This window comes from Apteryx rowi, unplaced genomic scaffold (assembly GCF_003343035.1).
Source record: "Apteryx rowi isolate R43461 unplaced genomic scaffold, aptRow1 scaffold_768, whole genome shotgun sequence".
Classification (NCBI taxonomy): domain Eukaryota; kingdom Metazoa; phylum Chordata; class Aves; order Apterygiformes; family Apterygidae; genus Apteryx; species Apteryx rowi.
In genome coordinates this window covers 2,296-24,207 of record NW_020451058.1, presented here as the reverse complement: position 1 = coordinate 24,207, position 21,912 = coordinate 2,296, and the positions used below count along the sequence as shown (strand labels likewise).

The window sequence follows — 21,912 nt, the reverse complement described above, 5'->3', positions numbered from 1 at the left end:
TAGACACAGCCTTGCAAACACTCAAATAAGTGTACAACCTCTCAGCCTCAGGAGGGCTGTTCGTCTGAGTAAACTTCATAGCATCGCTGGAGTGCAAATCAAAGGGACTACAGACAGCCTTGTCTGACCTTCTGAGTGTCTCAGGGCTTTCTGAGTGATGTGTGGAGCCTGGGCACTTCTGCTTGGCTAGGACAACTCCTACAGAAAGGCAGCCAGGTGTGATTTAAAGACATGAAGAGACAGAGAAGTCACTATTCCTTCAGTAGCTTGGTCTCTGGTTAGGCTCCGGCTTTTGCTTTGAAGTTAACTGCTAATCTCAGTGACTGCCACCCAGGTTCTTCTTCGGCTTCTCTGTCCCTGCAGAAAGAGCCCTTCCAAACCTGGTTTAGCATTTTCCTCCTTTCTTCTGCCCACCAAGGCACTTCAGCTCTGTGTTCAAACCCCCACCCCAATCCAGTCTTCCTCTCTGATAAGTCAAGACAAATAGGCTCCTCCATAGTGTCCATATTTGGCATATAACACCAAAAAAGTGTTGCAGTTTTGAAGGCAGACTGTTCATTTAATAATAAATATGCTCTGAATAGTCTGGGCTAGAGGCACTAATAAGGAGGTGGGCACTCCTATTACTCTCTTATGGGGATTTGTTCTTGCTTCCTAGAGCTGTGAAGTTCTCGGCCAAATTGATGGGGCAGGCCATGGCCAAGCGGGTCAAAGCGACCATCCTGTACGCCACAGAAACAGGGAAGTCCCAGGTCTATGCAAAAACCCTGTGCGAAATCTTCAAGCATGCTTTTGATGCCAAGGTAGTGTACTAGCTCCCAGCACCTGCAAGACTGCACACACCTGTGGGTAGTCCAAGGAAATAAATGGCTCTTGGGCAACACATGTGTACCTTCCCATCCTGTGTGGGCCCTCAGCAGCTCCCAGAATGTGGCCTGGTGAGTCTGGGTTACTCAAGAGAAGCCTGCATGTGAACAGCATTTCCAGCTAATACCCCAGCAAGTGTTGGGGCCTACTTTGTATTCTGCTTCTCAGGTAGCCCCAAAGTTTTGAGGGGAGATTTGTCTGTGTCTCTTTAAGTCCCTTGTTCTCATCCTCCTGGTGCAGAGATTTCTGCCAGTGCACTGGCCTGGAATCAGCCAGTAGATGCAGTTCCTGCCCTTAGGTAGCAGGGGCTCAGCAGACTGGCTGGTGGTAGGTCTCCTCACCTAGGCACTCTTGYTAACATCTCTGTTGCTCTCAGGTGATGTCTATGGATGAGTACGACATAGTCCACCTAGAGCATGAAACCATGGTCCTGGTGGTCACAAGCACCTTTGGCAATGGAGACCCACCTGAGAATGGAGAGGTAAGACAGACCACGGGGACAGGTAACCACTGCAGGGATATGGGCAGAGGAGAGGCAGTGGAGAGCAGAGAAGGGCATCCCCTCCAAGCTCAGCTGTTGCATGCTGAAATGGCCTGAAACAGGGCCTGGGTACTGTGTCATACTTGGTGCTGTGCCTATCTCTGCTTCCAGCTCTCTGAAAYGGGGATATCTACTTATTCCCTCGCCAGCTGTGAGACAAATGACTTATTAATGGACCCAGGCCAGGCTTTGGTCACTCCTTTGGTTCCTGTAGCTAGATTTGCAAACCTGATGGCCTTTGCTGTGGGTTTGCTTTTTTTTTTCTCTCTCTCTCTGTAGAAATTTGGCTGCGCGCTAATGGAAATGAAGAATCCCAACTCCAACCTGGAGGAGAGGAAGTAAGAGTGCCACACACACCCCCACTCACAACCCCGGAGAGCAGGCAGCCTCAGTAGCCAGGACAGCCAACTCTCTTGGTTTTCCTCCTCTCGGAAGGGAGAGCGAAATCCCAACACAGGTTGCAAGTTTGCAAAGGTTGGAGGGATGGGACCTGCCTGGAGAACCAGGGGTGGAGYAGGCTGAGGTCACAGGGAGGGCAATAGCACCGAGTCAGGCATGTATGTGGACTCTGGCTTATAATTCCCTGGCATAATTCCCGGCCACAGATGTCCCATGGGCAAGGCACTTAGGACACATCCATATGAACTGAGATCCCCTGCTTTTCAGTGCTGCCCCAGCCACCACCACCCTCACCCCCTGGATACCGTGATGTACACTGTGCTTTTGCAGGGGTCCCTAAATCAAGGTCCTGCAAGGTGGGGATGTGCCTTGCATCCCTGCAGGCGGTCACACGTGAGTTGTAGCATTCACATGAGTTGTTAAAGCTGTTCTGTCACGAGGGATGGAAGCACAGCTGCCGACCAACAAATACTTTTCAAAAGTGAAGAGTTTATTAAAATACCAAATCTGTGGTTCTTTTCAGTTGCCTTCTGGGATTTGAGACTGTAGGGCTGGCATTTTAAAGTTTTTCTCTGCAGCTGTAAGAGACAGGTGGCTACAGAAAAACAGATAAAAGCAGGAATTCACCCACAATCATTAAGTCCTATAGCTGAGGCTTTCAAGGAGACACAAAAATAGTGAGACTTGCAGGAAGAGGGGAGTTCCCAGCTGTGTGGATGTAGGCGGGCCAAAAGGACAGAGAGCATTTGAGAACCAAAGCTACCTTCTTGCATCATGCAAAAAATATTTCTAGGGAAAATAAGAGCTGTTAAAAATTCTGGCTGTGATTTTTGTAACACTGAGACCAGAACCAGTACCTTGGAGACAGGGCTTGGGGTTTTAGAAAACTCCCATTGGYGAAGGATGAGCCTTGAGCATCTCTGTGCACGTCCCAGAGGTTGGGATGTGAGGACAGCTGGCAAAGTGTTAATCGTTCGGGGCCTCCTCTTATTTTAGCTATAAAGTACAATTTACTCTGCTTAACTGGGACACTGCTTCACTGTGGCATTTCTCCTGAGTTAACATAGCGATGCAGGCAACTGATAAAAGGCTGCTCCTTAATCAAAGTGGAATTAGTACTGGCCAGTGATAGTGCTGTTTAATGGGACATCAGAGCCCGGGACCTTCCCCTTGGGCAGCGGAGAGCAGTGCCCAGGGCAGCCGAGTGTGGCACTGAATGTTGTCGGGCAGGGCAGGCCCTTCAGTCTTTGCACACCAGTTTGTACCTCTGTGCTGTTGGTTACACAGCCCTCAAGTGGCCTCCTTGCTGTGCAGCCAAGTCATCTGACTGATCCCTGCAGGGCTTGCAAGCCAAAAACCCATTAGGTTTCTAATGGCCTCATCCCTTAATGGGGACAGCTGGCAAAACGGGACATGCAGGCTGCCCTGAAGGTGTCTGGATGAAGAAGGTGCCAGGGCATTTTGTATGTGGCTCTCACCCCAAGGATCTCCTACTTTTTGGGGCAGGGTTGGTGCAACATACGGTTGGGTGCGGAGGTGCCACCCMCAGCAAGCCAGGCAGATTTGAGGAGGACAAAAGCACCTGAGCTCAGTGTTGGCTGCCCCAGCCACCTCTAAATGTAATTTAAGGGACTGGCAAGAGTTTCTAAGGGCCAGAACAGCCTGTGGCTTGGTTACATGACAGCAAAAGTGGTCAGRGTGCTGGAAAAAAAGACCTACAAGGACAGAGCAAAAAGGTGAGAGCCATTTTGTCTGGAGAAGACAGAAATGCAGTGTGGTAGCAGATTTCACATATGGAAAAGGTGACTGCAGAGGAGGAAGGAATAAATTATTCCCTGTGGCCTCCCCCAGGACAGGCCAAGAGGTCATAGATCTGGATGGCAGCAAGAGAKGCTGACATTAGACATGAAAAAAGCTTTTGCAGTAGTAAAAAGAGGCCTGGAGGAGATGATCTAGAGAAGAGGGGCATCTCCTGCTGGGAGATGCTGAGCTGGTGGCTGGGACCACCCTGGGGTGGGGACCAGCAACCTCTCTAAGCCATGGTCTCTCAATGAGTTTGCCAGAGCACTGTGGCCATGGATCTGTCCACAGCTGAGGCTTTTTGTTATGATCAAATATTCAATTCCATGAATTGTCCAACACTAGACAGTACAGCAAGGGTTTTCCAAGGATTCTCAGAGGCATTCATATGCCACTGCATTRCCTGCAGTGGTTGAGGGAAAATGTTGCTCTGGGCCATCAGAGGTGCGTGAGATAGTTCATGTATTCTGGGTGATCAAAATGATTATTACAGAAGCAATGTGAGTAGGTTGCTATACCTGGACCCAGCTGCCACAGAATAGTGTTACAGCAGCATTTGGGACTAACCCTGTAAAACATCATGTTTTGGTGAAGGGGAAGAGACCCCTTTTGCATGGTAGTTGAAGTTTCGGGCTGTACCTGTGCCCCTTTGAGTCCTGGTGGGCACTGACCTGACAGGACCAGGCTTTCCAGGCTCTTCAGCTGCAGCATCAGAGCTGCCCAGGTGCCTCCAGCAGGTAATAGGCCTCATGCCCATCTAAACCTGTRGGCCAGGTTACTCTGCCTTCGCTATGTTACCCTAGGTGAGGACATGGCCCAGGGAGAGCAGAGGATACAGCTCCATCCAGATGGAGTGAAKCAAGAGTCTGAGAGGAAGAGACAAGGGGAGCAGGTCAGGAGAGGTCTGGAACAGGGTAGGTCGCCATGAGCAGCTCCCGAGCAGAGGTGGCAAGCACAGGGCTCTACAGTCCTGGCAGTTATTTTGCTCAGAGGGTTCAGTCTCCTCTGTGTAGTGTATTGGGTGCAGGAGGTCCGCTGTGACTCATCCACACACTACAGCTTCATTGCTCTTGCAGTATATTTAGAAACTCTTGTGTAGAGCAATTTCTGAAGATGGTTCAATTCAGAAATACTTCTGCTGTTTTCAGATTTTTTTTCTCCTCTCCCCTTCCCCCTCCTTGTCCCCTCCTCTTACTTYTTTTCACTGCCTATGAATGGAAAAACCTTCAAAAGTATATATTCGTACACATGCCCGACCTTGCATATAGCCAGGGAAGGACAGTTAAGACCAAAGGTATTGTCAGCTCTGCACAGCTGGTGACAATGTGATGGTCAACATCAGGGTCTGCCTGGAGGACCCCATAGAGCAGATCAGACCCAGCTGGGGGATGTAACGTGCTGGCTGCCAGGGGAGCGCATAGCCCTGCGTGAACAACATCCACTGTCACCACTGTAATATTCCATGCTGTTGCTGTTCACAGGAGCTACAAGGTCCGTTTTAACAGCGTCTCATCTTATTCGGATGCACGAAAATCTTCAGGCGAYGGGCCTGACTCCAGGGACAACTTTGAAAGCACAGGGCCCCTGGCTAATGTCAGGTAAATAGGATGGGGTGGGAGGCAATAACTTCTTGCTGGTCCAGGCGGAAAAGATTAAGTCTGTCTTCAGGAGCTGCAGAAGGGACAGAGCTGGTGCTGCTGCTGTACAGACCCCTTTCTCCTACCACAGCTCTTTCCTAAAACATGATGCATTTTTGCAGCATACAAATCCCTCCACATTCCCCCAGGTTGGTGCTGGCAATGCCGGTGTGGGAGGGGGAGGCAGTGGTGTCCCAAGTGGCACGGTGTCCCTTCAGGCTCTGTAGCTGACGCTGTGTCACCTCTCTGCAGGTTCTCTGTGTTTGGGCTGGGATCGCGTGCTTACCCCCATTTCTGCGCCTTTGCCCGGGCGGTAGACACCCTCCTGGAGGAGCTGGGTGGAGAGAGGATCCTCCGCATGGGAGAAGGGGATGAGCTCTGTGGCCAGGAGGAGTCCTTCAGGACCTGGGCCAAGAAGGTCTTCAAGGTAGCCCTCTTCCTTTACGCTTCAGGGAGGAGCAGAGGGGAGAAGGACACAGGGCCAGAGCCTGCAAAGCCTCTGGCTAGAGCTGGATCTAAACCCAGCCTCTCCTTCCCTATACTGGGATCCCGGGTTTTTGGGGAGCTTGGCCCACAACAAAGAAACACAATTTCTTGAGGTTCCTCAAAATTTGGTGGAGCTGAAGCTGTGGTTTGAGCTATATAGTTGCCAGAGGGTGTTGGATTCCTCTTCAGTTATCCCAGATGCCCAGTGGAGGCAGACACCCCGAGACGTGCCCCTGGTCGCTGTGGTCTAGAGCTACCCCATCATGGCTTCCCTTCAACATGTGTTGGCTGAGGTGGGGTGGGATGATGGGGTCCTGCTGGGGACTGTGGGGCTGGGCCAGACGTCATGGAAAGCCTGGGTGAAGCAGGGAGTTGCGTGAGAGCCTGGTGTGTGCTGCAGGCAGCGTGYGATGTGTTCTGCGTGGGCGATGATGTGAACATCGAGAAGGCCAACAACTCCCTCATCAGCAAYGACCGGAGCTGGAAGAGGAGCAAGTTTCGCCTGACCTACGTGGCCGAGGCCCCTGAGCTCACACAAGGTACACACATGAGGTTACCCAAGAGGGCCCTGGATGTGGGCCAGGTTGAGGAGGAGCCATGATGCGCTTACTGGGGGCAAAGGAGACAAACCTCCTCACCCAAATTCCCCATCTTCCTCAATCTCTGTGTTAAATGCACAGCATTTCAGCCCTGCCTCTCCCTCTTACCCTGTGGCTGTGCCTGACGAGCTGTTTGTGGCAGTCTCAAGCCCCTCTGGCTGCTGGCTGGTTCCTCTCTGTATCTGGGTAACCGAGATGTTAGGATATGATCTGATCTCCGTCTTCCTGACCCCTTTTTCGAAGCAAAGAGCTGGAAATCTGGGAGCTTTCCAAACTCTTTGTTCAAATCCTGCTCCTCTGAGTGTTGCGTTGTAATAGCAGGTCCAGCCCACTGACACATGGCCCCACAGCATGGCTCCTGCAGCTGATGATCTGTAGCACTGGCTTAGCTCTTCCTAAATTCAAGTGCTTAGTTACCAGCCAGGTGGTATTGGCAGCGAGTGGTGCATGCCTGCATGTGAAGGCACATCTCTGCTCCTTGTGCAGGTGCTTTCTGAGGATTCCTCAGTCAATAACAAAACAGGGCACACATTTGGTTCCTTCTTGTGGCTTCTGACTCTCCAAGCCCTCTGGAGGGCTTTGAAGGAGAGGCAGTGGTGGACAAYGTCTCTGCAAAAGCCAGAAGCTGTCTGCTTTGGCCACTCTCTGCTGCTTTGGTTCACTGACTCTTCTCCTTCACAGGCCTATACAGCATTCACAAAAAACGAGTCTTTGCAGCCCGGCTTATAACACGCCAGAACCTGCAGAGTCCAAAATCCAGGTAGGAGGTGCAGGTATCCTGTGGCCCGTGGGAGATGAATGCACTCTCTTTGCACCCAAACATATTTGTGCACAAAGTGTTGCATATATTTCTTGAACCCTAAATGTCCCATGGATACCATCTTTGTGCAAGTGTGGCCTAAGTTATAATCTAGGCTGAAAGCTATGCTAACCCGGTGAAGTATTTTCTAGCTTCTAATACAGCGAAAGCTCTACCACTACATAAATTAGCCTCCTGCCTGTAAAGACGAGGAAAAGATGGGTTGCCGCACTTGTGGAGCGGCAGGGTGTATTTARAGAAAGGATAAAATTGCTGAAGAAAGAGGCTAAATGATCTTCCCCTTTTTAACATTCCCTGACTGTGAGTCAGCGGCTGGGAAGGGAGAGGGTGTCGCAGTGTGAGGGTGGTGCCTGGCCCTTTCTAGCTCCAGATGGTGATTTTGGCAATGTGTTCAATGGGGCATGCGCACCAGGGCTTAGACCTACCACCATCACCCAGCACACCCAATGGCTCTCAAAGCTGTATAGGACAGAGCTCAGTGACTCCCTGAAAGACTCCTCAAAAACATGTCCTGATTTTTGTCCTTTCCCTGTAGTCGCTCAACAATTTTTGTGCGACTTCACACCAACGGACACCAGGAACTGCAGTACCTGCCGGGGGACCACTTAGGTGTGTTTCCAGGGAACCACGAAGACTTGGTCAATGCCCTGATCGACAGGCTAGAAGATGCCCCTCCAGCCAACCAGCTGGTGAAGGTGGAGCTCCTGGAGGAGAGGAACACAGCTCTAGGTAACCAGGGCCAGCACAGAGAAGCAGCCTTGCCATAAACAGAGTCTATCGTCCTCACCCATCACCCCACAGTGGTTGCTGTAGCTCCTCAGGGATATAGATGACCCCAGGAAGAATCATTTCCCATCTCACTGGTGCATTTGCCTGAACTGGGAGCACCTCCTTTCACCTTCTTCTGCCCAAATCCATTGCTAATCTGCACTCAGAGCATAGGGCAAAGGTTTGAAGGGTGAGCAGGAGCCTGGGGAAGATGTTTCCTAGATTTTCAGACAAACTAAAGGCATTTACATTCTCATGGGATGAGCAAACTCTAGTGCTGGAAAGAAGAGTTAAGGGATCTTGGTGGACCATCCCAATATTATATTTTGGGAACGGGTTTGATGCCCTACTGCCATGCATATTGCAACAGAAGATGGAAAATGGCATTAACTCAGTGACCAAGGCTGAAGGTGACTTTGTATTTGTGCACATTGCACAGTGTCTCACTTTTAGCATGAGGATATCTCATTGACTCTTCTTTCCGGCTCTTCTTCATCCACTGTCAGAGCTGAGCAGGGTGAATGAAAGCAAGGATTTGTCCACCTTCGCTCTTAAGTTCAGCTGATCCCATGGTTGTGCTGGATTCCYTCCTGGCAGGTGTCATCAGTAACTGGACAGATGAGAACCGTGTCCCTCCATGCACCATCTTCCAGGCATTTAAGTACTATTTGGACATCACCACCCCTCCAACGCCCCTGCTGCTGCAGCAGTTTGCTTTACTGGCCACCAGTGAGAAGGAGAAGAAACGTCTTCAGGTCCTTAGCAAGGTAAAGCCTCAAATCCCAATAGGAGGGACTCACAGGGGCTGTTTTTCTGACTTTATGTCAGTAGTCAGTGAGTAGTCAGATTTCCTCCACCTTTACGTGTGGGTGTCCATGGAGCTTCATGGGACATATGTGATCAGGAAGGACAGTGTATACGTGAGTCACTGTCAATAAYTTTCCTTCTCAGAGGTGAGAGCAGGATTCCTTAAGGGTTGCCCATTATGGACATAGAAATGGTTTGTGACATGCCCCAGGATGCAGTCCTTCCCCTTGAGCATCATCTTCCACGTGGCTCCTTCCCCCAGGACTATTTTCTCTATTTAGTAGCCCAATCCTTCAGCCCCAGATGAAATAACTTCTAGATATAACCTCAACTTCCCAGCACAAATGAAGACTTTGAAACAGAGTGGCCTGAAAACAGGCAGGCAATCTGTAACAGAGATGGGTGCTGAAGCCAGATCCCTTGCCACTGAACACTGTGCTTGAGCACCAAGTTCCTCAAGGCCCTGGGTAAAGCTGGGAACTTTTTTATCCCACRCAATGTACATGTGGTTCTGCTGAGTCTACACATGGGACAGCAGGGCTCGTCCTGCCTGCCTCCACTTTCCCCCACCTTCACCCTGCCACAGGCCTGGTGGGAAACTGATAGAGATACCAGGCTTGGAAGAGGTAGATGCTTCAGCTCTCGCCTCCCTTCCTTCCCTGGTTGCAGGGCTTGCAGGAGTACGAGGAATGGAAATGGTCCAAGAACCCCACTATCGTGGAGGTGCTGGAGGAGTTCCGCTCCGTACAGATGCCCTCCACGCTCCTGCTCACGCAGCTCCCCCTGCTCCAGCCACGCTACTACTCCATCAGCTCCTCCCCGGACATGTACCCAGGCGAGGTCCACCTCACCGTGGCAGTGGTCTCCTACCGCACTAGAGGTACCACAGAGGGTGCTCATGCAAGGGTCAGTAGAGACAGGCTAGTTGTGGGGACCAGGGAGAAGACCATTAACATATGAGCAACACAAACATGTCTTTGGCAGAGAGATGTTRTTTTAAAGTCTTTCTGCCTGTTGCAGTGACCAGATTCCTTTAGACCATAACACTTTTGTCCCACATTATGGAGAACAGCTACATATCTAAGGGTAGTGCACAGCAGAGACACCAGAGCTGGCTCAGGTATCAGCAACAAATTAATCACAGTGTCTCTGAGCTCCACGTGGGATCATTTGCTTGCCCGTGCTGAAGTCCACACTGCCACAACTAGCCAGATTTCAGTACCTGCACAAGCACTGATAAGTCCCAGCTGCCCTGCTCACCATGTAGGGAGAAACAGCCCCTTTGCCCCCACAGCATGAGGGGCACTGGGAGAGATACTGTCCATCCRTCAGGGGGCTGCCACAGCAGCGAGGCATGCAGCCGCATGTAGGAATCTGGCTGGGGAGGATGCAGCTTTGCAGACACCATAGTGAAGGGAGGCTTTTGAGAACCAACCGTCAGCAGAGAGATCCTGGAGACCTTGTGCCTGGAAGCCCCACAGTAGGGTGCTGCTTCAGTCAAAAAGGACTGAGGAAAAGATGTGTGCTTCCTAAGTGTGGTGATAGTGGTCCAGGGCTGGCTTCAGGGCGAGCTGGGGTAGCTCTGTAGAGGATCCAAGTGTCCAGTTTCTACCAAGTCTGTGTGGGATGGATGTGGAGATATTAAAGGGTGCTGGGGTTTAGTGAGGTGTGCAGATGGGGATGTAGTAGAGAGGGTTTCAGAAAGGAAAGCAATTGGAGTAGTCTGCTGGGGTGTTGAGTACAGACTTTCTTCTCTCACCTCCTAGATGGTGAAGGACCAATCCACCACGGAGTCTGCTCCTCTTGGCTGAATCGGATACAGACTGATGAAGTAGTGCCCTGTTTTGTAAGAGGGTGAGTGATCCGTGAGAGGTTAGAAGGATGTGGCAAGCCCCTTGCCAGAGGAGCTCTTTGCTCTGGATTCTCCCTTGTAAAGCACCAAGGGAGCACAGAAAACAGGCCTGGCTTTGTGCTCAAATGGGTTCCTCCAGGACGTAGCTCTTCTGCACTAAAACGTCGCTTTCTGAAAATTCACTTCATTTTTTACCCCTCCCTCTCTGGGCTGCCTTTCAGCTTGCCTTGGCCTCACATGGGCAGAGGTGAAGGAGAGGACATCGGGCTTGGGTTTAACTGGTGTCTTTAATTTGTGCAGAGCGCCTGGCTTCCACCTACCCCAGGATCCCAAGGTCCCCTGCATCCTGATCGGCCCTGGCACAGGAATTGCCCCTTTCCGGAGTTTCTGGCAGCAGCGGCTTTTTGAAATCCAGCACAAAGGTGGGTCCTCCTCCTTGCTGGCTTTCTCCTCCCTCCCCACTCGGGCTGGGGAAGGCTCCTGCCAGCCTGGTGGCTAGAGCAGTCTTGTGCAGGACACTGGGTCTGCCAGCAGGTCCGGAGGGGGGCCRGAGAGGCAGTTTGGAGAACCATGGAACTGGTGGTCTCCTGGGCTGATTGCATCCCCCATCTCTCCCTCAGGCTTGAAGCCTTGTCCTATGGTTCTGGTATTTGGCTGCCGGCAATCCAGGATCGACCACATTTACAAAGAGGAGACGCTTTGTGCCAAAACCCAAGGTGTCTTCAGAGAGTTGTACACAGCCTACTCCCGGGAACCAGACAAACCAAAGGTGAGTTGCAGGCACTGCTCCAGCCCCTACACGCAGCCCCGAGTGGCTGTGGCCAGCTGGTGCAGTGTGCCCGGCATGGCATGCCATTGCAAACCTGTGTGTGCATGCAGGATCGCCTCCTTCCTGCTGCAACCCCGCGCCAAGGGCTCGTTCCCATCCCTGCACCAACAGGGCTGCGCGCCCCCGTCACTTGCTCTTTGACCTGGAGCCATCCTCACCAGGCAAAAGCAGATGAGGAAGGGGAAAGGCACATCCTCCCAAGCCAGGAGGAATGTTCCTCAGGAGGATGGCCTGAAGCCAGTGCAAACGTCTGGTCCAAATTCCCGCTGCCACCTGAGCGGGCCCAGCAGTGAGATACGAAGGTGTGAAAATGCAACAGCCAAGGGAAGCTTTGCTACTTGCCTCATCACTTTTCTGTCTGCTAAGGAAGAGCAGAAATCAAAACCTTGCCCAGTCAAGCTCTGAAGAAGCATGCAGCTTTTTCCCCACCTGAGTGCCACACCCAGCCCTGCAGCTCAGTCCCCACTTGCCTCTAAATTTTCCTGTGGGTACCAGAAAGGCATACTCTAGACCTGAATATTTTTTCCAGCGGTACTGCATGCCTGCATCCTGGTGTTCCTAGGGGGATTCACTGAGCAGATGCAGACCCTTAGAGCGGTCCTCAGGACCAGACCTCCATCTGCAAGCAGAGCCCCAAGGGTGCTGGAAAAGCRTCCCCTTGGGCACCCAGCGCCCCCTGCCACAACACTCAGGCTGTCTTCAAGCTGTGCACAGAGCACCCAAGGGATGCAGGGCAGGTTTTTGAGCGCAGGTTGCAGAACACTGGTGGGTGCTGCGAGGTGCAGGCGTGCTCCCCCTGAGAGGTGGTCACATTGCACTGCCACATGGGAGGCAGCTGGTGCACGCGAAGCTGGATGGAGCACACAGGGAGATGGGGCTGAGAAGCTGTAGTTAACATCAGTTCCCACCTCCTCCCCCAGAAATACGTGCAGGACGTGTTACAGGAGCAGCTGGCCCAAACCGTGTACAAAGCACTGAAGGAGCAGGGAGGCCACATCTACGTGTGCGGGGATGTTACTATGGCTGGGGACGTCCTCAAGACCATTCAGCGCATTGTGAGGCAGCAGGGCCAGCTGTCGGTGGAGGAGGCAGGCGCTTTCATCAGCAAGCTGCGGGTGAGTAGCATCTCCCCCATGCACCACAAGACACCGTGCGAGCTCCTGCCAAGGGCACTGCACCTGGTGTCTCCTCCTGCAGACCAGGGAGCACTGAGGATACGGGTGCTGCGGGGGACCGCAGCTCCCATGCACGCTGCCTGCAGCCAGGCAAGGTCGGGAGCATGATCCTCCAAAAGCTTTAGGTCTGCAGTGGAGGTCACCTCGCTTACAGGGGCTCTTGGCCATAGCCCCCTCAGCATGTGCTGTGCTCCAGCCACAAGCCTGTCCCCATCTGGTGCTGAGCACTAAATACAAGCTCCTTTTGGTGTCCTTGGTAGGGCAGATGTCCCTGGAGCACAGATCAAGTGCCAATAGCTGGACAGGGCTTATTTGTCTTGCTAAGCCCCCACTGTCCCTCAATCACTGAAGCAAGCTAACGGGGCAGTTTAAGGTCCCCCCCACAAAATCTCCTTTGTCCGTGTGGCTTTCAGCAAACATGGAACTGCAGGTGTTACAGCTGAAGCAGAAGTAACTTTGGTTTGGGATACCGGCCCGAGGGTGGATGCTCGGATGGCTCCGGTGCTGCCCAACCATCCCCACGGCACTACCCCCTTCTGAACCATGTTCCCACGTGGTCTCAGGAGTGTAGGGAGCCCAGAGTCAGTTTTAGCAAGTTTGCAAGTGAAAGCCCTGGTGCATGGGCTGGCCTGGGGCTGCTTGGCCCCCAAAGGCAGGCGGTTCGTGGACTGCCAGCCGCTGAGGAGGTTGACGGCACCGAGCGGCTCTGTCACCGCCCCCCAGCTCTTGCAACAGGCCCCCTAACATTTGGTGGGTATTGGGTAGCTTTCCACAGCGCTGGAGCTTTCTGGTGCTGCAGCAAGACCAACTGTTTGTAAATATATATWTTTTTTCTCACTGTCCCTCTGCTGTCCTCTGTTTCAGGATGACAGCCGGTACCACGAGGATATTTTTGGAGTCACCCTGCGTACATATGAAGTGACTAACCGCCTTAGATCCGAGTCTATTGCATTCATTGAGGAGAGCAAAAAAGATACGGATGAGTGAGTTGACATGTTTATTTTAACCCGGGTTATTGTCTCCCAAGCGTGTGGGCTGTGGTACGGGGAAGGAAGCTTTAACTTTTTCACATGTATGGCACTTCTTATAGCTGAGGCTGAAAAAGGCATTTGATTTTTGCACTGGAAGCAGATGCCACTGCATGGCAGTCTTTCTGTAATAGCTCTCACCTCGCTAGGGCAAATCCCCCTGGCCTTCCCAGGTCATCGCACCAATGTGCTTGGCGAAGAGCGATGACTTTCCCTTTCCAACCCATGGTCCCATGCTACCCCTGAAAAGCTACAGAGCACCACTAGATAAATGCAATTAGCATAGATGGAGCAGAGTCTCGTCTGAAGAAGGGGGTAGGACAAGTCAAAGCATTTTGGACCCGACAATCCCATCCAAACGCTGATGGGAAGCGAATAGGCGTGCTGGGTCATGTCAGTGGCCTCCCTCTGCTCCCTGAACAGTGAGCCAGGTGGGTACATGGGCTGTAAGGTTTGCAGGACCCACAGAGAGGGAGGCTCTCCCCGGCTCCTGGTGCCGGCTGTGGCAGGGCTGGCTGCCTCCTGGGGCAACGGGTGGCTGGTACCCACAGCAGGGAGGTCTCTGTGCTGTCCCCACGCTGACAGCTGCATGCCCAGTTTGGAAAGATCTAGAGACTTTTCTTTCTTTCCATTTTTGTAAAAACAACCAAAAGAAGTAAACATCTTGGAATTTGTTAGCAGGTTTCACCCCCTTGGTTTTGCGTTGGGGTGTTGCGCTGTGAGCAGCCTGGAGTGCAGTCCTTTCCCTGCACTCCCAGCTGTGCCGTGTAGTGCCTGGCTGACCTGGAGCGGGTTTCCCAGCCACCCTGAGGTTTGACAGGACTCTTGCTCCCATGCAGCACGCACAGTGGCATTTGCGCTGTATAAAGAGGGCCTCAGTTTCCCATCTCTAGGGATAAGGGTTACCTACCTGCCCACCTCACCCAGATGCGCAGAGCTCCATACATTAATGCCTATAATGTGGTCCCTTCAACAGGACCTGTGGGAAGAAGCGGGTGGTGATTACTGCCTTTAATTGCTGGGTCATTCTGCAGGAGGGTTACACAGGAAAGCGCGATAGTCCATTTTCTGAAAAGACAGCCAAAGATCCCATCCTGCCCTCCTTGCAGCAGAGGACAAAAGTCCCGCGTGGCTTTGCTCTGCATCAGCCAAATGCTTAATCCTATTGCGCCCTGGCACCCAGTGGCTAGTTCTGCCACTGCGTGAGAAAGAGCCGGATCAGGAAAGGGGCTCCGACACTCCTCGCTGCTCCCTCTAAGGCTGGCCTTTCTCCCCTTTCCCTTGCAGGGTTTTCTGCTCCTAACCGGACCCTTTGCCCCAGAGGGGATGCCAGACCAGTCCTGCTGCCCCCTCCAGCCGGAGGGCACTGGGTTTTGTATTTCACGGACACGGTGGCACCTTTTCCATGGGGAAGTGCCCATGGAAAGCGCTCTGTCCTGTTGTTGTGTCCTGACAATGATGATGATGATGATTTTTATTTCTTTTTCTTCCTCTTTCTCTTGCTCTCTCTCTCTCTTGTCCTGTGGCGGTTTCTTTTCACCCCTGTTTCCCTTCCCCAGATTTCCCCACTGAAGTACAATGGCTTTATAATCCACAGTGGCTCTTAAAAAAAAAAAATTAACATTTCTCCTTCTCCTCATGAGGGCATTTTGCAGCTGCATGAAACCACCACCCCCGTGATCATCCGCAGTTTGGGTGTTTTGGGGGAGAGCAGAGGCCCAGGGGGCTGGGTGAGGGGGTGCACAGGTTGGCCAGTTCTTGTTGCTTGACCACAACTGGGGGTTGTTCCCCTATTCCGCAGGGCACCTCTTCCCCCAGCTCGGGACTTGGTTGAATCTTTGTGTGGTCTTTGCTTTCCTTTGGACTCACACAGGCCTGGACGCATGCCCAAGGCGCGAGGCAGAAGATGTGCCATGCTCTCATGCCCATGAACTTTGTCCATCCCCAGGCAGCCTGGGTGCAGAAGTGCTTGCTTTGATCTGAAGGCCGGGCTGTCCCTGATTCACATGTTGCTGATTAACTCATAACGATTTCACCTAAATGGGTTCCGCACTGTGTTTGCCTCCTTCTCTGCTCCCTGTTCCCCATGAGTCTCTCCCTCTGCCAGCCCCTGCTCCTTTTGCTGTCCCCCTCCCGCTGGCGTGAAAGTCCTCCCATGAGGAGCAAGCCCTGAACGTGCAGGCTGTGCATGCAGGGAGAGACTCACGGCAACGACTGCCTGCGCCTCTGACTGCTCAGCCAGACTGTCCTCCAAAAGGCTTTACAGGAGACATGCGATCTGCAGCACAGATGGGGAACAGGTTAGCCATGATGCTGGCAGGAGAGGTTCAGGAATCGGTTGCATCCTAGAGCTTCACATGCTGTGAACACATGAACCCATGTCCAGGAGAGCCTGGAAAGCCCCAAGGCTGAGAGAGGAACACCTCCAACCCCAGTTGCAAGAGGCATCTCCTGGTAGTGAAGGCCCTTGGGAAGCAGCGCTGGGCCAGCGTGGGGGCTGCTGAGGCTCACCGTGTCCCTCACACAGCGCCAGGGGCTGTTGCAAGCCCAGAGAGCATCAGCTCCACCTTAGTGCGGTCTTGTGAGCAGCTCTGGGCCAGCAGAGCCCCAACCCCATGCACAGCTTCGAGAGCAGAAGCCACCTGCATGGAGTGACCTGCTTGGCAAAAGAAATACATGTGGCCTCTTGGTGGCAAGCCAGTCCCCTGAGTAGGCTCTGCGCCACCTGCGAGTGGCACGAGCTGTCTCTGCCCGGACATGCCGCGTGACAAGGGAGGTGAGATCGGATGCAAAGACTCTGTGTGACTCTGGGCTCTGACACACTCACACCTCAACCCTGCTGCAAAAAATCTGGCCCCAAAAGCGGTCCTTTAACATGGTCACAGGGAGATATCAGTCCCTTTTAGAGAGGAAAAGCTGTCAGCAAGGTAAAGCACGTGTGACCTTGTGTGCCCTTTCTCTGTCTGCTCCCTTCCTCACCCTGTTCCGCCCCTGCAGAAGAAGGTTCTTCCTCCCTCATTGCCAGGGCGAGGGCAGAGCGTGGCTGCAGCTCTCGCTGGAGGCAGGGTATGGAGCTGGCATTTTGAGCTAGTATGGTCTGTTCCCTTCCTCCTGCCCCTGTTCTGCTAAACCGTGTGCTGGCGCTTGTATGGAGCAAGGCACCTGCACTGGCACTGGCAGAGGGTTTGTCCAGGAGCTGTAAGGGTGAGTTTTGCTTTTGGAGGTTTAAGATTAGCTGCCCCAAGCCAGTCTGAACAAAAAGAGCTGCATGGGGCTTGCTGCTCTCCCAGCCTGTGGTGCAACCCACACTGGCTCCGCTGGCCTCAGGCTGTGCAGTATCACACCCTCAGCTGGGGCCTCCTACCCTTTCCTGCTGCTTGGCTAGCCACATCTTCCATCCAATATAACCACCTTCTGCAACCTCAACTCCCTGAATGCTTGAAGCAGCTCTAGCCCGAAAACCCAGGAGCAAAAGGCCTCCAGAGGTGGGGAGATTTGAGATCCAGGTCTCAGTTTTGTTGGTCCCAGCAGAGCATCGAGCGTGGAGTGAAATGCGAATGAATGCTGCCACGGTGTGGCCGCAGCCGAGCTCGCTGTGCTGGAAGGGAGCCGGAGCAGGGCTTCCAACCAGCTGCAAGAAGGACTGGGTTTGTGACACTGCATGTGGACTTCATGACGTAGAGTCGCAAGCAGAACAGGAAAAAAGGCAGCGCCCGGCCCACCTCTGGGGGTTGTGCCCTAATCCCAGAGCAGTCGGTGGGATGGGAGAGCTGGGTCTCGTAGATACTGTGACTTGTGAATTTGGGCAGAGATCCCGCCTGTGGGAGCCAAATCCCTGGCCCTAAACCTGTAAGCATAGAGCAAGCTTGTCCCTAGCCCCTAGTCAGCCCCATGGCTGACTCTGCAGACACAGAGTCAAAGAACAAATCCCAATCTCATTCCCCTCCTTTTTGGAAGCTTGATTCTGGCTCTAGCCTTTGTGCTTTTATCCTCCCTTTCCTAGAAGTATCGATGCAACCTGCAAAGGAGGTAGTGCCCAAAGAAATGCCCTCGTCTTCATCCTCTTTCCAGCTTATCCTATGTTGCTGGCAATTTGTTTTTATTTTCTGTTCTGCTTTCCACCCCTCTTGCTATAACATCTCCCAGCTGGAAGTAGCGTTGCTGTTACAGGCTGTCTGCTGTGAGATCAGCTTGCTCTTCCTGCCCCCAAAGTCTGCCGTCTCGCCCCTTCCATCCGATACGCCAGTGAAAATGCCTGGGAAGCGCAGCGGAGAAGGGAACGTGGTGGTGTATTCAGCCTCCCCTGTTGCCTTCGGTGGGATTTCCAAAGTGTCTGTGTGGGGCAGGCAGCCAGACCATCTCAAGTTCAGCAGCCATCAAGTAGATGAGGCCTTCAGAGCCCTTTGGAAGGGAAATGCTGTTTTAAGGCCAGTCTGCCTGTCCCAGGAGAAGAAAAGCCCTCCCTGCCATGAAGGTCCATGAAGCTTACATCCCTTCAGGGCTCTGAGCTGCCCTCCGTTCCCTTGATCTGAGTAGGACCGTTTGTTCCTCGCAAGCCACATGACTGGGAAATTTGGTTTGTTGTTTTCTGTTGAGTCAGTCCCAGACGTCTCAGCTTTTCCTTCATTCCTCTTACCTGCAGGGGACCGGCACTCCCCTCAAGCTTAATTTTCTCCCTCAGCAAAGGGAGAAATAAACTTGTGAATCTGCTTTATCATTCCACAAATGCGGCTCTTTCACCAGTTGTCTAGACTCTGCTCATCTCAGTGTGACATGTCTGACACGTGGGTGTAGACACAATATCTCCAGCATGCAGAAATGGCAGAGAGCGAGATTGGGTCTCCTGCAGACCAGTGTGATGAGCTGTCTGGGGGTGTCACACCTGGAGGTCTTGTGCCTCAAGCTCTCAGCTCAGAAATCCATCATCCTGGGGTGCCTCCTGCCCTTCAGGCTCCCGCACCCCCCGACATGGCTTCTGTGGCAAGGGGCTACTAGACCTGATGGACTCCCAGCCTCATCAAGTGTGCAATTCTTCTCATCATGGATGTCCACCACCACTGTCTGTTTTGCAGCAGCTCATCTCCTTTTCAGTTCCCAAGGATTAAACATAAGGAAGCTCTACTCCAAACACAAGAGTTGATGTTCAAGATATTATCAAAAGATTCTACATTTTTTTTGCAGCCTTTTAATTTGTAACTTTTTCAAATGTCCACAGAAAGTTATGTGTGAACTGAAAACTCATGGGAAACGGTTCTGTGTTTTCCCAACCCACGGTGTCCACTAACAGGGAAAAATAAGTTGTTCATTCAGTGCAAGGGTATCAACTGCCTATGCTGATGACTTCAAAGGTTTCATCTCCCCAGAAGGGCTGCTTGGGAGTTTGCTGTTCTTCTTTCTATTGCTATTTATGAAATACCCAACAGAGAGTGAGAAAATAATGAGACTTCTGTTATCAGGAATAGACCTGCAAAGATGCAAAACCTCTACTGTCATTGCTGGGTAGGCCTAAGCTCATTGCACTGATGGAACTGAACCAGTTGCCTCCACACTAGCCGGAGAAATTGGGTTTGAGTTTGAGCTGTCTTGCTACTTGTCCCACATCCTGTGCCTATGTGTCCCCACTGGCTAGCAGGCAGGCTTAGTCCACGCTCAGAGCAGCATAAGCCAATGTGTCCATGCATGACTGGGAAACCTGCACTTGTCTCCTGAGCTAATGTGATTGTATCTATGCAGAAGAGGAGATGGGAAGAGAATGGAGCTGCATGAACCTCTGTGTCCAGTCTAACTGTGATTGCTCCATTTGTTGCTTTATTGTTAATATACGATGCCTCTCACCCCCTCCCAGGCTATAATCCAGGCTCCCTCCATCACCTCCCTCTGGAGATCCCTCCTTTCTCCTTCTTTGCCCTGTCTGCCCAGCCAAAAGGCACAGCAAGCTGCTCAGCAAAGGTGGGTCCTGGGGATGGCAATGGACTTACAGTGCCTTGTGCTGGGAAGAGACTACTGCTCTGGAGTTGCTCTCCCATTCCTGCTGTCTCCAGAGATGCTCCTGGGGGTTGTGGGGAACAGATGATTTCATTTTACAAGTGAAATTCTTGGTGGGCAAATTCCCCTGGAATAACTAAGAGCAAATTTTTATCCCTGCTCAGCTGTGCTGTGCAATTATCTGCCACTGACAGGGCTTTATAGGGGGTAGGAAGGATTTGCAGGGTAACAGTCTTTTTGGGTGCAAACTGTACACCACCTCCTGTGAGCACCACTGGTCTGTGAAAACCTACCACATACTGGAGGGACACGTTTTTAGTAAGGTGTTGGGGGGAAAGTGCATGTTTGTGCTGCAGCCTCACGGACTTGCGCCAGGCCTAAGCCAAAGCTGCTGCATACCTTAGTACCGCTGAAGCAATTGGAGTCCTCTGATTTATACCTCTGGAGGAGCTGCAGAGAGTTCCCAGTGTTTTTGGAAGGAGAATTTTATGATCAAAACTAAATTTTGCTCCTGCTTTCACTGGGGACCCAGTTCTCGGATTCAGAATTGCTCTGATAACTTTGCAATTGCTTTGATAGTTCGAGAGGGGAGCACAGTCCCTTTACAGAACAGATGGAGATACACTTTCAAGACCATTCAACGTTGCTGTAACTCTGTCTTTGTTACGGCAGTTTCCTCTGCTGTAACAGGAGGAACAAAATGTGGCCAGTGCAGAACACTCCTGAAAACTGTGTTCCCGAACTCAGACAAAATTAGTGCAGAGTACAAGTCCTCCCAGACACAAGATGCCTTGTGGCCACACCTGTTGGCTTCAGTGGCATTGAGGATGTTCAGCAGCTTGCAGGATCAGGCTTTCATAGCAGCAACAGCAGCAGCAATTTCTTGATGACAGTATTTTCACGTGTGTCAATCAGCACTTGCACTTGCCTGCAATGCATGACTCTCTAGTAATCCATTTGAAATCTACCCTCAACGGGGAGATCTGAGCTCTAGCTTCTTCCATATGGCCATATGTATTTAACAGGAATTCAGGGGAGCTGGAGAAAGCTAATGAGATTGCTGCTTTAAAGCACTTGGTTCCAAAAGTAAAACAGACCTTACTAGAAATCTGCTTGATTTTAGTATGGGTACGAGGGCAATTCATGAAATATTTAAGCATTGTAATGCAGATATATCTTTTTCTGGCTGTGCCAGGAATAAAGCAGACTAGAAACTCTTGGCTTCCACCCCTACAGATGTTGCCAATGAAGGCTGTGATGGAAGTTTGAGCCATTGAAATCACAGGGGAAAAAAACCACAGAATGTGAGTTCATAGCTGAGCAGCCGTAGCTTGTTTTCTGATAAGAGCACTTCACAGCAATGAGCTGACTACAAAGGCTGCTGTTTTCCTGCCTCCTCAGTCATGTATCTATCTGACCAGATATCAGGGAGGGAGGAAATGCTTCAAAAGCAAGAAAATCAGATGTGTGAGCCTTGTCCTGAGAATCCCTTATTTAATGGGAGCCTACAGGCCAAGGCTTTGCAGCTATTCTTCATTACCTTGACAAGGAAGCAGGCAAGACACCTGGGATTTCTCTTGTATCCAGTGGCCAAAGCTTGGAGAAGAAGTCGTTCTGGGACTGTGGGACAGCAGGAGTGCGTCACTCCCAGGCTATGGAGCTGGGCTGGAGTAGACTCCTACACAGCCTGATTGCAGTGTTTCCACACAGCTCTTTGCAGGGCTGGTTCAGAAACCTCTGCTAGTGAATAATGCTGGACAAGTGTTTTTAATACTTCAAAAATTTGAAGACTTTAAATACTGAAAAAGTCAATCTAAAAGATCAACTGAGGCAGGGTGTCTTTCTGTTGCTATGTTTTCACACGTTGGTTTTAGGCAGGGAAAGCAAAAAAAAAAATTTCTGCAAACGCTTTGAGGACAAATTAAAATTAGTTAAAAATCACCATTTGCTTGGTGGGGGGGGTGGGGATGGGGGAGGCATTTCACTTGTCTGAAAAAAGAAGAAGAAAAAAGAAAAGCTACCCTATGTGAATAGTCCTTGAAAATGTCCTCAAGCTGCAGAAGTAGGAAATCTTTTAAAGTCGTGTGGCCCCCAAATTTTTTTTTAATTCAAGATCTTGAGTTTCCATTCTGAAAACTTGCATGTACTTTCAGATTCATTAATTAAATTCAAATTCACACAGGAACCCAATCACTTTGTCTCAGAAAGAGCCACAGGCATTAGAGCTACCCACTTCCAAACCTGATTTTTTAAATTTTTCTCTCTGTGTGATTGTGATATGGAATCATGTCTTAACAAAATATGCTTTACAGTACTCAG

General features: G+C 51.5%; 1 protein-coding gene across 2 annotated transcripts in view; it reads left to right on the top strand.

The window, feature by feature from the left end:
* Positions 1-21,541, top strand: part of NOS1 (nitric oxide synthase 1) — a 72,686-nt gene extending 51,145 nt beyond the window's left edge. For both annotated transcript variants that reach the window (XM_026088375.1, XM_026088374.1), the window contains 16 exons: positions 659-803; positions 1,244-1,348; positions 1,688-1,746; positions 5,089-5,205; positions 5,497-5,671; positions 6,131-6,269; positions 7,011-7,089; positions 7,685-7,878; positions 8,515-8,684; positions 9,394-9,604; positions 10,491-10,578; positions 10,877-10,998; positions 11,197-11,345; positions 12,326-12,520; positions 13,445-13,563; positions 14,896-21,541. In XM_026088375.1, the coding sequence (XP_025944160.1) occupies positions 659-803; positions 1,244-1,348; positions 1,688-1,746; positions 5,089-5,205; positions 5,497-5,671; positions 6,131-6,269; positions 7,011-7,089; positions 7,685-7,878; positions 8,515-8,684; positions 9,394-9,604; positions 10,491-10,578; positions 10,877-10,998; positions 11,197-11,345; positions 12,326-12,520; positions 13,445-13,563; positions 14,896-14,911 (2,083 nt within the window). In that variant the 3' untranslated portion in view covers positions 14,912-21,541. The remainder of the gene's footprint in view (positions 1-658; positions 804-1,243; positions 1,349-1,687; positions 1,747-5,088; positions 5,206-5,496; positions 5,672-6,130; positions 6,270-7,010; positions 7,090-7,684; positions 7,879-8,514; positions 8,685-9,393; positions 9,605-10,490; positions 10,579-10,876; positions 10,999-11,196; positions 11,346-12,325; positions 12,521-13,444; positions 13,564-14,895) is intronic.
* The last annotated feature ends 371 nt before the right edge of the window (positions 21,542-21,912 follow it).